The sequence below is a fragment of the Anthonomus grandis genome, chromosome 10 (genome assembly GCF_022605725.1).
Source record: "Anthonomus grandis grandis chromosome 10, icAntGran1.3, whole genome shotgun sequence".
NCBI lineage: Eukaryota > Metazoa > Arthropoda > Insecta > Coleoptera > Curculionidae > Anthonomus > Anthonomus grandis.
In genome coordinates, this window is record NC_065555.1 from 6,754,325 (window position 1) to 6,772,684 (window position 18,360).

Here is an 18,360-nt window from a genome sequence, read left to right on the forward strand (position 1 = left end):
AGATATTGGACTTTGAAGTGTGTGCTCACCTTGAAAATCAAACATCGTTTTTGGGCATTTTCACCTAAAAGTGCCGATGATTTTTAAATTATTTCTTGTACTAAATTAAGTCATTAGGAATATTTGTAAAGAATATTCTTCAGAATATCCTGCTTGTTGTTCTTTGCTAATATTCTCACTAGATTTTGCGATATTGGACATTGAAGTGAGTGCTCACCTTGAAAATCATACAACATTCTCGGGCACTATCACCTAAAAGTGCCGATGATTTGTAAATTATTTCTTCTACTAGATTAAGTCATGAAGAACAATTGTAAGAATATTCTTCAGAATATCCTGCTTTTTATTTCATGATGAAATTCCCACTAGATTTAAAGATATTCGACTTTGAAGTGAGTGCATACTTTGAAAATCAAACAACATTTTTGGGCACTATCACCTAAAAGTGCCGATGATTTTTACATTATTTCTTGTACCAGATTAGGCCATGAAGAATATTCTCTAGAATAACCTGTTTTTTGTTTCATAATAATATTTATACTAGTTTTTGAGATATTGGACTTTGAAAAGAGTGATCACCTTGAAAATCAAACAAACATTCTTGGGCACTATAACCTAAAAGTGCCAATGATTTTTAAATTATTTTTTATAGTAGATTAAGTCACTAGAAACATTTTTAAAGAATATTCTCCAGAATATCCTGTTTTTTGTCTTATGCTAATATTCCCACTACCTTTTGAGAGATTGGACTTTGAAGTGAGTGCTCTCCTTGAAAATCAAACAACATTCTTGGACACTATCACCTAAAAGTGCCGATGATTTTTAAATTATTTCTTGTACTAGATTAAGTCATGAGAAAAATTTGTAAAGAATAAACTGCAGAATAACCTGCTTTTTGTCTCATGCTAATATTCCCACTAGATTTTAAGATATCGGACTTTAAAGTGTGTGCTCACTTTGAAAATCAAACAACATTCTTGAGCACTGTCACTTAAAAGAGCCGATAATCCTGAAAATATTCCTTGAACTAATTTACATCATGAGGAATATTTGTAAAGAATAATCTCATGAACATTATGCCTTTTGTTTTACGAGAATATTCCCACTAGCTTTTGAGATATTGGACTTGAAAGCCAATTAAGCGTATGAGAATATTTTAAAAAATGATATTTACTGATTATTTCCAGGAGCGGCAGAGAAGAGTTCGAAACACGGTGCTGAAGATAAGGCGAACAGCATCATTACCGCAATGAAGGAACGCATGAAGCAGAGGGAGAGAGAAAAACCCGAAATTTTCGAGCTTATCAGGTTAGTAAGCGCCTTACTCTCTCGGTTTTTGTTGGGCGCCAAAAGATCATTTTTAACTTTTTAGGAAAAAAAAATCGGTTTTGGAGCATTTACATTAACTGATAAGTAGACTTGACTTGCTCTCTGACCCTTTTCTTCCCCAATTACTTCACAAACCCTCCCGATTATTATGCCATACAGTAACTAAAAGTTGACAAAGTTGCTCTGTTAAATTACCGTTTTATTACCCCCGCTGTACCTCGCGATAATAATACTAATGCTGTCTATAGAGCGAATGGAAATGCCGCAATGCCATTAAGTCTTACCGTATCCTAAAGCTCTCTAAAACCACTCGAGTCGTTTCGTGGAGTTTTCGCGTGTAAAAATTATTACATGTATGCGAAAACTCCTTTGCTTTATAATTCAATTCACCCCTTTCCCTACCCTAAAGGGTCTAAATATACGTTAAAGGTGCTCTCAAATGTTTCCCGACTTAATAATGAGCAGCTGAAATGTATTTTCGTTAGTCCCCAATGGCTTCCGTTCAGGTTTGACGTTCGTGGAGGCAACGGCAACGGAATCAATAATTGTTTCAAGAATGACTTTATTTAAGTTTATAAACTTGACGTTGGCAGTTGTCAATTGCTTTTATGCTTCCACGTTAAAACTCCTTATAATGGATTAAGTAATTAATAAGGCAACGTCAAGTTTATAAATCCATGTTGATTCATTCAGTAAGTGAAGTTTTCACTGAATTTTTTTTTATTCTATGGCAAATTTTTGAAAGAAACAATTGTCGGTTGATGAACTTGACGTTCGCAATCGTTAACTGTTTTTGCTCTTTATATGTTGCTATAGATTATGTAATTAATCGGACCAAAGTCAAGTATATAGATCTAAATAGATAAATTGTAAATCGACGCTTAAATGAGTGAAATCTTTTTTTTAATTCTCTCGCAAATTTTTTAAAGAAACAATTGTGACTTTATAAACTCGACGTTGGAAACCCACAACTGTTTTTACGCATCAACGTTAAAATTCATTTATGTTATAATGGGTTAAATAATTAATGGGGCCAACGTCAAGTTTATAAATCTATGCTGATTCAAGTCGACGCTTAAGTGAAGTTTCCACTGAATTTTTTTAAATTCTATGGCGTATTGTCTAAGAAGCAATGATCGGTTTATAAACTTGACGTCGACCTTGCAGGACTTACAAACTTGACGTTGAAATAAAAACTATTCGTTTGACGTTGGTCTTTGATTCTATAGCAAATTTAAGAGTATAAACGAAGGTTTATAAACTTGACGCCTTTGGCTTCTTTTACAGGTTTGTCAACCAATAAATTCCGCAGTTAAGTTTATAAATCCTACTCGATTTCTCAGTTGTTTTAATTTATTAAAAGTGATGATGTTGTTAACGTCGCGCCTTGGGGTTTACAAACTTGACGTCGGTGGCCTCTACGATTTGACATTGGACAAGTTTGAATTTGTAGTACATGATGTTAATGATGAAGTCGTCCTTGCTTGCCAAAGCTTATCAAACGATTTATCAATTTTTGTTGTTGTTCTGTTTGCTTTGACGTTGGTCTCTTCTACGAAACAGCGTTAATTAAGTGAATGTTTATTAATTCTTTGATGGAATAGAGTAGGAGCACCAAGAAGTGCCGTTAGGTGCCAACGTCAAGTTTATAAATCAAACTGTTGTCAAGTGCCGTTGATTTACTTGCTTTGACGTTTGTTTCATCTCGGGTATGCCGTTGATAAAATAAAAATTTGTTATTTTTTGATGGTATATAAGAGGAGCGCGTCGGCAGTACCATTAAGTGTGAACCTCAAATTTATAAATTAAATTTATTTATTAAAAGAATTTATAAACTTGACGTTGTCAACCGCTGTAATACACTCACGTTGACGTTCGTTTCTTTGAGAGTATGCTATTGATAAAATAAAAATTTATTATGTTATGCAGGAGGAGCGCCGCCGGCAGTATGAACGTCAAATTTATAAATCACATTTTTTCATTAAGAAGACTTACACAATTGAGGTTGTCAAGCGTTGTTGATTCATTTACTTTGACGTAGGTCTCCTCTACAGAACGCTGTTGATAAAATAAACATTGGGTAAATCTGTGATGCTATACAGGAGGAGCTCCGTTGGCACTGCTGTTAAATGCGAACGTCAAGTTTATAAATAATTTTTGTTTATTAAAATATTTATAAATGTGACGTTGTTAAACGTCGGCCTATTCTACTTTACGCCTTTAATAAAATAAAAATGTATATATGATTATATTGTATACAGGAGTAGTAGCGCCGGCAGTGGCATTAAGGGCGAACGTCAAGTTTATAAATTAAACTTTTACATTAAAAGGATTTATTAAGCCGTTGTCAAGAACCTTTGGTCTATTTGCTTTGACGTTAGTCTTTTTGACAGTACGCCTTTAATAAAATTCAATTTTTTTTATTTTATAATTCTATACAGGAGGAGCGCGTTAGTTGCTTGTTGTACAAGCCGTTAGGTAGTGGTGTCATGTGGCGTTAGTCCATTTGTTTTGACGTTGGTGTCTTTTACGATACGTCCTTAATAAAATGAACATTTGCATATTTCATGACGGCACCCAGGAGGAGTACCGTTAAGTGCGAACGTCAAGTTTATGAATCAAATTTTTGCGTTTAAAGGATTTATATATTTGATGCTGTCAACCATTCACATTGGTCTCTGTAACGAAACGATATTGATAAATTGAAAATTTGAACCTTCGATGATGATATAAAGGAGGATTACGTTAGATGCCAACGTCAAGTTTATAAATAATTTTTTTTTATTAAAAAGATTTACAAACCTAACGTTGTTTAGCGCTGTTTTGTCCATTTGCTTTGCCGTTAGCTTCTTCTACAAAACTCCGTTAATAAAAGGGAAATTGAGAGTAATGCTTTGTCAACGTCAAATTTTGTAACTTGGTGTGTAAAAATGGCCTATTGCAGGGTAGGAACGCAAGTTTATAAATCATCCTTGGGCATTTAAAAGATTCTTAAACTTGACTGTAGTAAGCGCCGTTGCTTAATTTATTTTGACTTTGGTCTCTTCTAAAGTATGCCGTTAATAAAATAAAAATGATAATATTCCGTGATGGTATACAGGAGAAGTGCCGTTAGCTGCCAACGTCAATTTATAAATCAAACATTTTTTTCTTCTTAAATTTGACGTTGTCAATCATCGATAATTCTGTTGTTTTGACGTTTGCTTCTAAGTTGTTGCCGTTGATGAAATGAAAATTTGAATATTTCATATACAGCAGTAGCGCCGTTGCTTATGCCTTTAGATGATAATGTAAAGTTTATAAATCGATTTTTTTTATCTTAAACTTCACGCTGTCAATATTCGTTAGTTCTTTTGCTAATTTTATAGTGATATAAAGGAGAAGCGTCCCGGCAGTGTGAACGTCAAGTTTATAAATGTATTTTTTCATTAAAAAGATGTATAATTTTGACGTTGTAAACCGTCGTTAATGTTTGTTTTGACGTTTGCGTCTTCTACGATATGCCGTTGATAAAATGAAAATTTGTTCATTTTATCATGGTATACAGGAGAAGCGCCGTCGGCATTATCGTTTAGTGCAAACGACAAGTTTTTTAATTAATTAAACTTCTTCACTTTGGTCCATTTATTTTGACGTTGATCTCGTCTATAGTATAAACCGTTAATAAGATAAAAATTTCTATAATGGTCTACAGGAGGCGCGCCGTCGACAGTGCCGTTAAGTGCGAAGTTTATAAATCGAACTTTTTCACCTTAAACGTTACGTTGTCAATCCTCGCTAGCCTGCGGTATAGAGGGTTCCTTGGAGTACAACTCGATGATCATTTACCATCATAATTATTCACCCGCATGGGCGGAGAATATCCGACTTACCGTTTGGAGTATCGATATGGTTCCAGTAAGTTAATTATGATTAAAATCTTCGGGTGTTTCGACTCCTTAATATCGTCCTCAGGGCTAAAAGGTATGAAATGACGCAATTTCAGACTTACGGTTGTTGATTATTGAAAGGGTCCAAAATTTAATTAATATAAAATTGCATGTCATGAATTCAAATAAAACTGATTTTATTTCAGCAGAATTGCCAAGGTTTCGGCTTTTATTTGGACCATCTTCAGGGCTATTACTGTTTAAAAAATCTACCTTATAACATTTTAAGATGTACAGCACAACACCCCATAATGTTGACATGGCTCATGAATCGCTGGATACTAATGCAATTTTTTTAATTTCGTGCAATCTGTTTTATTTTAATTTTGGATTTTTAATCTTGACTCCTGACTCCCTGGATGTTAATTTAAGATCTTGAATCCTTGACACTTCCAGATAATTGGAGGCTATAATTGCCTGGAAGAAGTTTCAACTACCTGGAATAGTCACTTGAGTTCCAAATAGATGAAGCAACTTTTCCAGGCATCTAAGGCAATTGTAAAATAGTAAAAATCATTCTTTAGTCTGTCTAGGCAGTTGACTTGTTTGGGAGTCATTTTCGGACACTTCCAGGCAGTTGAAGGCATCAACTTTGTTTAGAGAATTACTTCGAAGAAGTTTTAACTGCCTGGAATACTCACTTGAGTACCATCAACTCTTTCAGGCATTGGAGGCAACTTTGAAGTAATTGCAAAGTCATTATTTAACACGTCCAGGCAGTTGACACTATTGGGACTCGTTTTTCAATACTTTCAGGTAGTTCAAGACATCAATTTCTCCTAGAGAAATACCTGGAAGATGTTTCAATTGCCTGGAATAGTCATTTGAGTACCATTACTTCTTCCAGGCATTTGAGGCAATTTTGAAGGAATGGAAGTAATTTTTTTTATATTTCCAGGCAGTTGACATTATTAAGAGTCATTTCAAGGCTGTTGAAGGCATTAATTTGTTCCAGAAATTTACCTGGAAGATGTTTTATTTGCCTGGAATAGTTATTTGAATACTATCAACTCTTCCATTTATTTGAGGCAATTTTGAAAGAATGGAAGTAATTTTTTTATGCATTCAGACAGTTGACACTATTGGTAGTCATTTTCCGGCACTCCCAGGCAGTTGAAGGCATCAATTTCTTACAGGGAATTACCTGGAAATTATTTCAACTGCCCGGAATAAACACTTGAGTACCATCAACTCTTCTAGGCATTTCAAGCAATTTTCTAAAGTTCCAGAGAATTAATTGAAAGAGGTTTCAACTGCCTGGAATAGTCAATTGAGTTCCATGAATGCTTCCAGGCATTTGAGACAATTTTGAATTAATTTAAGTAATTTTTGAACACCTCCAGGCATTTAACATTATAAAAAATCGTTTTCCAATACTTTCAGGCAGTTGACACTATGAGTGGTCATTTTTCGGCACTCCCAGGCAGTTGAAGGCATCAATTTCTTACAGGAAATTACCTGGAAAGGATTTCAACTGCCTGAAATAAACACTTGAGTACTATCAACTCTTCTAGGCATTTGAGGCAATTTTTAAGGAATGGAAGTAATTTTTTTGACATGTCCAGACAGTTGGCATTATTAAGAGTCATTTCCAGGCTGTTGAAGGCATTAATTCATTCCAGAGAATTACCTGAAAGAGGTTTCAACTGCCTAGAATAGTCACTTGAGTTCCATGAACGCCTCCAGGCATTTGAGATAATTTTGAATTAATTTAAGTAATTTTTGAATACGTCCAGGCATTTAACGTTATAAAAAGTCGTTTTTCAACACTTTTAGGCAGTTGACACTATGAGTAGTCATTTTCCGGAACTCCCAGGCAGTTGAAAGCATCATTTTCTTCCAGGGAATTGTCTGGAAGAGGTTTCAATTACCTGGAATAGTCATTTGAGTATCATCAACTCTTCCAGGCATTTAAAGGTATTTAAGGCAATTTTGAAATAATGGAAGCCATTTTTTGATGCCTTCAGGCGGTTGACACTATTGGTAGTCATTTTCATGCACTCCCAGGTAGTTAAAGGCATCAATCTCTTCCAGAGAATTAGCTGAAAAGGATTTCAACTGCCTGGAATAAACACTTGAGTAGCATCAACTCTTCTAGGCATTTGAGGCAATTTTGAAGGAATGGAAGTCATTTTTTTGATATGTCCAGGCAGTTGACATTATTAAGAGTCATTTCTAGGCTGTTGACAGCATTAATTCGTTCCAGAGAATTACCTGAAAGAGGTTTCAACTGCCTGGAATAGTCACTTGAGTTCCATGAACAGTTCCAGGCATTCGAGACAATTTTGAATTAATTTAAGTAATTTTTTTACACGTCCAGGCATTTGACGTCGTTATTAGGTGTCATTTTTCAACACTTTTACTCAAGAGAAGTAGATTAATGACACATAAAAATCATTCATTTCACCTTACTGGGAGAGAGATTAATAAAACGTCGTTAATAAAATTTCAATTTGTTCATTTTATTATGGTATACAGGAGTTATAAAATGAAAAATTGAATATTCTATAATGGTAGACATTTGGAGGCCCATAAACTGTGAGCGTCAAACTTTTATATTAAAAGAATTTATAAATTTGCCGTTGTCATACGCCGTTGGTCCATTTGTTTTGATGCTGGTCTCTCCTAGGGTACGCTGTTGATAAAATACAAATTTGTATACGGTAAGGTTAACTGTCAACGTAAACTTTATAAATACAAACATAAATACAATTCAATGTTCATAAATACAAACTTTTTCACCTGAAATTTGACGTTGTGAAGCGTTATAAAAGCACTTGTTTTGATGTTGTTCTCTTCTAAGAACTGCCGTTGATAAAATAATAAGTTCAGTAGGAGTGCCAACATCAACTTTATAAATCCAACATTTTAGGCTTAGTTTAATGAATGTCTCTTGCAGCCAAACGGGGGTAAGTATAACCTCCCCCCCGGAAGATCGCAATTTTACTTAATCGTAATCCTGGGGTGTGTAAAAACCTTGCAAGAACGTCACATGTACAACCCCCAGTTTAACATTTAATCTGAACTTCCCAGGGACGTTTTCGGGATCGAGGAAAAGAGCCACTCGGGACACATGAAGGCGGTTAAACAGTCGGTACTGGACGGTACGTCGAAATGGTCGGCGAAAATCGCCATCACAGGTTTGTTGGGAGTCATCACGACGTACTTATTGTGTACAGAAATATTTTGAAAAAAACAAAATTATTGTGTGATTCATTGTCGTCCTAAATATGCATTTTTTTTAGGTAAAATGCTCACCCTGTATATATTTATATTTTTTTGTTTTGTTTTAAAGGACGAGAACGCTTCGGGGCCAGACTAAACTTTCTCTTCCTCCCTAACCCCTCACCTCCTCCTCTGACTTCATCCCTTTAGCCGCTTGGTTTAGTTTGACCCCATCAACACTTTGTCCGACCTGTATATTTTTTTTGGTGTGTCGCTTTAAGTCGCTATAAACTTCGAAAGGTATTTGTGCACCCCTAAGTGTCTTTATTGCACCCTCTTTTTTAGTCTGAGGTGGGGATATAAAACATGAAAATTCTTGGGTTTATAGGGCTTGAAGCGAACACTTCCCTCTTCCTGTCGTGTATAACGTCGTGCGACCCTTTTATTTTGCTAATTTATTTATTGTGTTGTAGCATATATGTGTATTATTTTAATTTCAACTTTTACTCTCTCTCTCTCTCTGAATACTTCCACCCCCCAACACTTTAAACCTCATGCGCCCGGGCTACTTTGTACAATTTAGGTCCGAGACAACAAGAACGTCCCTTTTAGTGCAATTTCTCTGTGAAATTTTGGCCTGATCGGATACGACCCTCTAGTACCATTTTGAGGGTCTGTTAAGTGGTTGTTTTAAATTATGAAATTGTCTTCTAGAGTGTACCGAGTAGCCTGTCATGCGCATTTGTAACAAAAAAATTTGTTGTTTCCGGTACCTCCCCCGGCCACTCGAACAGAACGACATTCGGGGTGGATCCCGACACACACATTGACTCGATCGAACAAGCGAAACAAATGACTATCGAGGGAACGAGCAAGTGGTCTTGCAAGATCACCATCACAGGTACTACCGCCCCGCCCCCCTTCACGACCCCCTTCGCCACCCCCTCCGCACGGGTGGGAGGGGTGAGTCTTTAAAGAGAGAAGATTTTTTTTTCAATTGTTATTTTTGTTTTATTCTCGTACTCTCTCGCTCTCTTTTTCTATCTCTCTCTCTCTCGGTTTTTTGCGGTGTGCCTTTGACGTGGTCTGGTAATGTTATGTGGTGGTCCCCCGGGCCCTTTATTTCCTTTGTTGGTTTGCGTAATGTATATGCTTAAGGGTGGTTTTAATGCGAAAAAATCGTTTTTTTTTTAAATTGAATTTTAGGGATTTTTTTATTTTAAGAAAAGTTGAGAGAAAAAAACAATTTTTTTCCTGAGGTTTTGAAGTTGCGAAGGTCGAATTTTTGCCATTTTTTTTATTTCTACCGCATTTCATGGTCCAAGTACGCCTTGGATCATTTTGAAATTCCACTTTCCTTAAGTAATTAAACCGACTGGAGATGGAAAGCATCATTTCATAGCGATCGTAAGGGATTCATGGTTCTCAGATAGGTTTAAAGGTCCAAAAGTGGGTAAATAGTGCATTTTTCGGTTTCTACCGCATTTCATAGTCCAGGTATGTCATGGATCATCTTGAAATTCCACTTTTCTTAAGTAATTAAACCCACTAGAGACGTAAAGCATAATTTCATAGCGATCGTTAAGAATTCATGGGTCTCAGATGGGTTTAAAGTTCCAAAAGTGGGTAAAAAGTGCATTTTTCGGTTTCTACCGCATTTCATAGTCCAGGTATGCCTTGGATCATCTTGAAATTCCACTTTTCTTGAGTAATTAAACCCACTAGAGACGTGAAGCATCATTTCATAGCGATCGTTAAGGATTCGTGGGTCTCAGATGGCTTTCAAGGGCCAAAAGTGGATAAAAATTGCATTTTTCAGTTTCTACCGCATTTCATAGTTCAGGTACGCCTTGGATCATATTGAAATTTCAATTTTCTTAATTAATTAAACTCACTAGAGACATAAAGCATAATTTTATAGCGATCGTTAAGGATTCGTGGGTCTCAGATGGGTTTAAAGGTCAAAAAGTGGATAAAAAGTGCATTTTTCAGTTTCTACCGCATTTCATAGTTCAGGTATGCCTTAGATCATCTTGAAATTTTAATTTTCTTAATTAATTAAACTCACTAGAGACGTAAAGCATAATTTTATAGCGATCGTTAAGGATTCGTGGGTCTCAGATGAGTTTAAAGGTCAAAAAGTGGATAAAAGGTGCATTTTTCAGTTTCTACCGCATTTCATGATCCAGGTATGCCTGGGATCATATTGAAATTTCACTTTTCTTAATTAATTAAACCCACTAGAGACGTGAAGCATCATTTCATAGCGATCGTTAAAGATTCATAGGTCTCAGATGGATTTAAAGGTCAAAAAGTTGATAAAAATTGCATTATTCGGTTTCTACCGCATTTCATAATCCAGGTATGCCTTGCATCATCTTGAAACTCCACTTTTCTTAAGTAATTAAACCCACTAGAGACGTAAAGCATCATTTCATAGCGATCGTTAAGGATTCGTGAGTCTCAGATAGGTTTAAAGCTCTAAAAGTAGGTAAAAAGTGCATTTTTCGGTTTCTACCGCATTTCATGGTTCAGTTACGCCTTATATCATATTAAAAGTTCACTTTTCTTAAATAATTAAACCCACTAGAGACGTAAAGCATTATTTCATAGCGATCGTCAAAGATTTATATGTCTCAGATGGGTTTAAAGGTCAAATAGTTGATAAAAAGTGCATTTTTCGGTTTCTACCGCATTTCATGGTCCAGGTATGCCTGGGATCATATTGAAATTTCACTTTGCTTAATTAATTAAATCCACTAGAGACGTAAAGCATCATCTCAAAGCGATCGTTAAGGATTCATAGGTCTCAGATGGGTTTAAAGGTCAAAAAGTTGATAAAAAGTGCATTTTTCGGTTTCTACCGCATTTCATAGTCCAGTTACGCCTTGGATCATCTTAAAAGTCCACTTTTCTTAAGTAATTAAACCCACTAGAGACGTAAAGCATCATTTCATAGCGATCGTTAAGGATTCATAGGTCTCAGATGGGTTTAAAGGTCAAAAAGTTGATAAAAAGTGCATTTTTCGGTTTCTACCGCATTTCATAGTCCAGGTATGCCTTGGATCATCTTGAAATTCCATTTTTTTATAATAGTTAAACCAACTAGAGACGCAAAGCATCATTTCATAGCGATCGTTAAGGATTTATGGGTCTCAGATGGGTTTAGAGATTCAAAAGTGGGTAAAAAGTGCATTATTCAGTTTCTACCGCATTTCATAGTCCAGATATGCCTTGGATCATTTTGAAACTCCACTTTTCTTAAGTAATTAAACCCACTAGAGACGTAAAGCATTATTTCATAACGATCGTTAAGGATTCATGAGTTTCAGATGGGTTTAAAGCTCTAAAAGTGATTAAAAAGTTCATTTTTCGGTTTCTACCGCATTTCATGGTTCAGTTACGCCTTGGATCATCTTAAAAGTCCACTTTTCATAAATAATTAAACCCACTAGAGACGTAAAGCATCATTTCATAGCGATCGTCAAAGATTCATAGGTCTCAGATGGGTTTAAAGGTCAAAAAGTTGATAAAAAGTGCATTTTTCGGTTTCTACCGCATTTCATGGTTCAGGTACGCCTTGGATCATTTTGAAATTCCATTTTTCTTAAGTCATTAAACCGACTGGAGATGGAAAGCATCATTTCATAGCGATCGTAAGGGATTCATGGGTCTCAGATATGTTTAAAGGTCCAAAAGTGGGTAAATAGTGCATTTTTCGGTTTCTACCGCATTTCATGGTTCAGTTACGCCTTGGATCATATTAAAAGTCCACTTTTCTTAAATAATTAAGCCCACTAGAGATGTAAAGCATCATTTCATAGCGATCGTCAAAGATTCATATGTCTCAGATGGGTTTAAAGGTCAAAAGTGGGTAAAAAATGCACTTTTCGGTTTCTACCGCATTTCATAGTCCAGGTATGCCTTGGATCATCTTGAAACTACACTTTTCTAAATAATAAAACCCACTAGAGACGTAAAGCATCATTTCATAGCGATCGTCAAGAATTCATGGGTCTTAGATGGGTTTAAAGGTTCAAAAGTGGATAAACAGTGCATTTTTCAGTTTCTACCGCATTTCATGGTCCAGGTATGCCTGGGATCATATTGAAATTTCACTTTTCTTAATTAATTAAACCCACAAGAGACGTTAAGCATCATTTCATAGCGATCGTCAAAGATTCATAGGTCTCAGATGGGTTTAAAGGTCAAAAAGTTGATAAAAAGTGCATTTTTCGGTTTCTACCGCATTTCATAGTCCAGGTACGCCTCGGATCATCTTGAAATTCCACTTTTTTATAAGTAATTAAACCCACTAGAGACGTAAAGCATCATTTCATAGCGATCGTTAAGGATTCATGAATCTCAGATGGGTTTAAATCTCTAAAAGTGGGTAAAAAGTTCATTTTTCGGTTTCTACCGCATTTCATGGTTCAGTTACGTCTTGGATCATATTAAAAGTCCACTTGTGTTAAATAATTAAACCCACTAGAGACGTCAAGCATCCTTTTATAGCGATCGTCAAAGATTCATATGTCTCAGATGGCTTTAAAGGTTCAAAAGTGGGTAAAAAGTGCATTTTTCGGTTTCTACCGCATTTCATGGTTCAGTTACGTCTTGGATCATATTAAAAGTCCACTTGTGTTAAATAATTAAACCCACTAGAGACGTCAAGCATCCTTTCATAGCGATCGTCAAGGATTCATGGGTTTTAGATGGGTTTAAAGGTTCAAAAGTGGATAAACAGTGCATTTTTCAGTTTCTACCGCATTTCATGGTCCAGGTATGCCTGGGATCATATTGAAATTTCACTTTTCTTAATTAATTAAACCCACAAGAGACGTTAAGCATCATTTCATAGCGATCGTCAAAGATTCATAGGTCTCAGATGGGTTTAAAGGTCAAAAAGTTGATAAAAAGTGCATTTTTCGGTTTCTACCGCATTTCATGGTTCAGTTACGTCTTGGATCATATTAAAAGTCCACTTGTGTTAAATAATTAAACCCACTAGAGACGTCAAGCATCCTTTCATAGCGATCGTCAAAGATTCATATGTCTCAGATGGCTTTAAAGGTTCAAAAGTGGGTAAAAAGTGCATTGGATCATCTTGAAATTCCACTTTTTTAAAATAGTTAGTTAATAGTTAAAATGAGTAAAATTTATTATTTTTTTTTAAATTATTTAAAAATTAATCTTTATCCCTCTTTATTAAAAAAAACACCCCTTCATACTTACGCAAACCACCCTCCAATATCCTGACTCACTATGCCACTAGGACCATTTTGATTTTTCATTTTTTTCTTAATAGTTGCAGTCTTCTTCTCTCTATCTTTTTCTCTCTCACTCTCTCTCTCTCTCTTTTGGCAGTTTGGCTAAACTCTTCCTGCACAGCGCTTCTTTTATTAAATCGGAGTTTTTTTGAACAATTGTACTCCTTCAAGCTACAAAATTAACTTACAATAAATGATGTATTATATATAGCGGGAGAAGGGGGGTTAACTGGCCAATGGTATTTAAGGGTTTTATAGGAGAATTGTGGTAATTTTTTTTTTACTAGTTAATTAAAGAAAAATATCGTTTTAATGATTTGTCATGTATAACATATTTAAAAGATTGGCCTCTTTTCCTTTATATTGATATTCCAGGCCTCCTAATTGAAAAACTCAATGCACCAAAAACCGTAGAAACGACACCAAAGAAGGGGGTTTTATAGGGATCCTAAAAAAAGGGTTGTTTCCCTAAAGCGACGAGCGAACATTAAGATGCCTGATCTGTAATAAATTCACATTTAGGGATGCTAAAACCTCGTAACAAAAGGATGGAAAATCCCTCTTTAAAATCGATGTTATGCCTGATATAGCCAGTCAACAAAACTCCTGAAACCAGGGCGTTTTTCCCTTAAAAAGATTGTTCCCGAACCACCCTGTATATATAAATGTCATTAATAAACCGACATTTTAAATCCGGTAAAACCCGCTTCAAAAAGGGAGCGTACACATACGTCGTCCATTAGTCCTCTTTACTTTTTTTTATATCACATAAAGATTACGAAAAAACTAACGGGGTTTTTCCGGATTAAACCGGAAAATCCGGTTCGAGTTGACATTGCTCGTTTTTACACCGCTACCGAGCGTTTGACCTTGTCAAGGTCACCAAAAAAAACTGATTTTTTTTGATATCGCTCGTTTCAACATCAGCTTGATGGGATTGGATTAAACACCCTGTATAGCACAAAAAACCCTTACAAGCAAAAAACTGAAATAATCGTTAAACGTAACGATTCGTAAAGCAACAAAAAAAAAAGCCCTTAGGGTGACAAAATAGGGCGGATGTCCCTTTTTATACGAGCAATTGCATCCTATCCCCCAAAAAAGGCGTTTTTTTATTTATTTTTAGGGTTGCAACGTTGCCAGGTTGCCCCTCTGCTCCCCTTTTATATATAATACTTCATTTGGACCCTACCTTAAATTGTTCACTCAAATTAGGGGTCTTTAAAGGAGCGTAAGCGCATACACTGCCCAACTGAAAAAAATATATATATAAGAAAAATTATTATTAATTTGTGGCATTTTGTGGCAAATATACTCTCCAAAAGAAAAAAATTACATTGTTCATTGATATGAAGGCGTTTTTTAGAAAATTATACTACCCAACAGAATTTTTCTTTTTATTAAGATTTGATAGAAAATACACTGCCCAGCAAAAGACAATTAAAATTTTGTACCATTTTATAGAAAATACACTCTTGAATAAAAAAAATTAATGAAACTAAATTATTCATTAATATGAAGGCGAAGAAAATACACTGCGCAACAAAGTAAATTAAAATTTTCCTTTTTTTTTATTTGAAGCGTTTTGTAGAAAATAAATTCCCCAGCAAAAACTAAATAAATATAAAAAAAGAAATTAGAAATGTACATAATTAACAAATACACTCTCCAACAAAAAAGAATTATTACATTTAAAAAAAAAAAAACTAAAAAAAACACTGCCCAACCAATAATAAATTTTTTATGAATATGTAACATTAAATAAATACAAGACATGTGCTAAAAAATACACTACCCAACAAAAAATTTTTAAGCATTTTGTAAAAATAAATTATTAGTATGAAGAATTTTGTAAAAAATACATTCTCCAACACAAACAAAAATTAAAAATTTAAATTGTTTATTAATATGAGGTGTTTTGTATGTAATACACTCCCTAGCAAAAAAAAACTTTTTTATTAATAAGATGACAATTTAAAAAAAAATACACTACCCAAAAACAATTAAATTGAATTTTTTATTAAAAGATACATTTGGTAAAAAATACACCACCCAAAAAAAATAATTTGATTTAATTCTCCATTGTTTTCTGAGGAGAATACACTGTCCCAAAAAAATTAATATTTTATTATTATGTAACGTTTTATAGAAAATACACTGCCCAACAAAAAAATTTAACTTTTTATTAATAAGAAGGCGATTTTTCAAGAAAATATTCTGCCCAACAAAAAGTTATTTTTTTTTTTATGAATTTGTACCATTTTATAGAAAATACACTCCTCAATAAAAAAAAAATTATAATTAATTATTTTTTATAATGAAGATGATTTTTGAAGAAAATACACTGCCCAACAAAAAACAATTAAAAATTTTCCTAATATGTATCAGTTTATAGAAAATACACTGCCCAAAAAATAGCATTAAAATTTTTATTTAAAAGAAATCAAAAATGTACATATGAACTATTTTCTAAATAATACACTCTGCAACATTATATATAATTAAAATTTCTGTAACATACACATAATTAAAATTTCCCATTGATTGCTGAGGAAAATATACTGCTGAAAAAAATTAATATTTTATTAATTTGTAACATTTTATAGAATATACACTGCCCAACAAAAAACAATTAAAATTTTCGTTTTTTAAATAAATATTAAAAAAGAAATCAAAAATGTAAATATGGCAATTTTTAAAAAAAAATACACTACTCAAAAAACAATTAAATTAAATTTTTCATTAAGAGATACATTTGGTAAAAAATACACTACCCAACAAAAAAAATTTAATTTAATTTTCCATTGATTTCTTAGGAAAATACATTGCCCCAAAAAAATTAATATTTTATTATTATGTAACGTTTTATAGAAAATACACTGCCCAACAAAAAAATTTAACTTTTTATTAATAAGAAGGCGATTTTTCAAGAAAATATTCTGCCCAACAACAAGTTATTTTTTTTTTATGAATTTGTACCATTTTATAGAAAATACACTCCTCAATAAAAAAAAATTATAATTAATTATTTTTTATAATGAAGATGATTTTTGAAGAAAATACACTGCCCAACAAAAAACAATTAAAAATTTTCCTAATATGTATCAGTTTATAGAAAATACACTGCCCAAAAAATAGAATTAAAATTTTTATTTTAAAGAAATCAAAAATGTACATATGAACTGTTTTCTAAATAATACACTCTGCAACATTATATATAATTAAAATTTCTGTAACATACACATAATTAAAATTTCCCATTGATTGCTGAGGAAAATATACTGCTGAAAAAAATTAATATTTTATTAATTTGTAACATTTTATAGAATATACACTGCCCAACTAAAAATAACCATTAAAAAAAGAAAAAAAGTTATAAATATAAAAAGTATTCTAAAATATACACTACCCAACAAACAAAAACATATATAGCATTTTGTAAAAATCAATTATTAGTATGCAGAATTTTGTAAAAAATACAGTCCCCAACAGAAACAAAAATTAAAATTGTTTATTAATATGAGGTGTTTTGTATGTAATTTACTCCCCAGCAAAAACAATTAAAATAATTTTTCCATTAAGATACATCTGGTAAAAAATACACTACCCAACAAAAACAAATAAATAAAATTTCCCATTGATTTCTGAGAAAATTATACTGCCCAAAGAAATTAATATTTTAATAATATGTAACATTTTCTAGAATATACACTGCCCAACCAGAAATTATTTTTTTTATGAATTTGTACCATTTTATAGAAAATACATATACTCTGAACTAAAATTAATTATTTTTTAACATGAAGGAGATTTTTGAAGATAATACACTGGCCAACACAAACAAAATTACATTAAATTTTTCATTGATTTTTGACGAAAATGCACTGTCCAACAAAAAATTATTTTTTTTATTAATTTGTACCATTATATAGAAAATACACTCCTCAATAAAAATATTATTACAATTACTTATTTTTCATAATAAAGGTGATTTTTGAAGAAAATACACTGCCCAACAAAAAAAATTAAATTGAATTATTCATTAATATGTATTACTAATTTTTATTTCCTAATTAAATATATGCATTTTATAATAACTTCAATTGTTTTGTTTTGCTTTGCTATCGGTTATAACAATATACAATGACACATTTACTGCTTAGGTTTATGATAATCTTACTGACGAAAATATGTTATTGAATTATGTGTATAAAAATTATTGTAATATGTATTTTTATTATTATTAATATTATATGACGATAATTTTTGTGGAAAATACACAGCCCAATTAGGGGTCTTTAAAGGAGCGTAATCGCATACACTGCCCAACTGAAAAAAAAAATAATTTAAGAAAAATTATTTATTTGAGGCAAATATACTCTCCGATTGAAAAAAATGACAAATTAAATTTTGTAATGACCTGAAGCAATTTGAAGTAAATACACTCCCTAAAAAAATTAAAAAGTTAAATTGTTTACTACCCAACAGAATTTTTTTTTAATAAAAATTGCCTTTGATAGAAAATACACTGCCCAAAAAAAACAATTAAAATTTTATTAATATGTACCATTTTATAGAAAATACACTCCTGAACAAAAAAAAATTATTAAAACTAAATTATTCATTATTATGAAGGCGAAGAAAATACACTGCCCAACAAAAAAAAT

General features: G+C 33.0%; 1 protein-coding gene across 9 annotated transcripts in view; it reads left to right on the top strand.

Annotated features, from left to right (window-relative positions):
- Positions 1–18,360, top strand: part of LOC126741325 (protein unc-13 homolog B) — a 353,601-nt gene that overhangs the window by 271,476 nt on the left and 63,765 nt on the right. For 8 of the 9 annotated variants that reach the window (XM_050447729.1, XM_050447724.1, XM_050447728.1 and 5 more), the window contains 2 exons: positions 1,188–1,308; positions 8,292–8,398. In XM_050447729.1, coding sequence (XP_050303686.1) covers positions 1,188–1,308; positions 8,292–8,398 — 228 coding nt within the window. Of the gene's footprint in view, positions 1–1,187; positions 1,309–8,291; positions 8,399–9,217; positions 9,325–18,360 lie in introns of all 9 variants that reach the window. The other variant, XM_050447720.1, reaches the window with a different exon arrangement.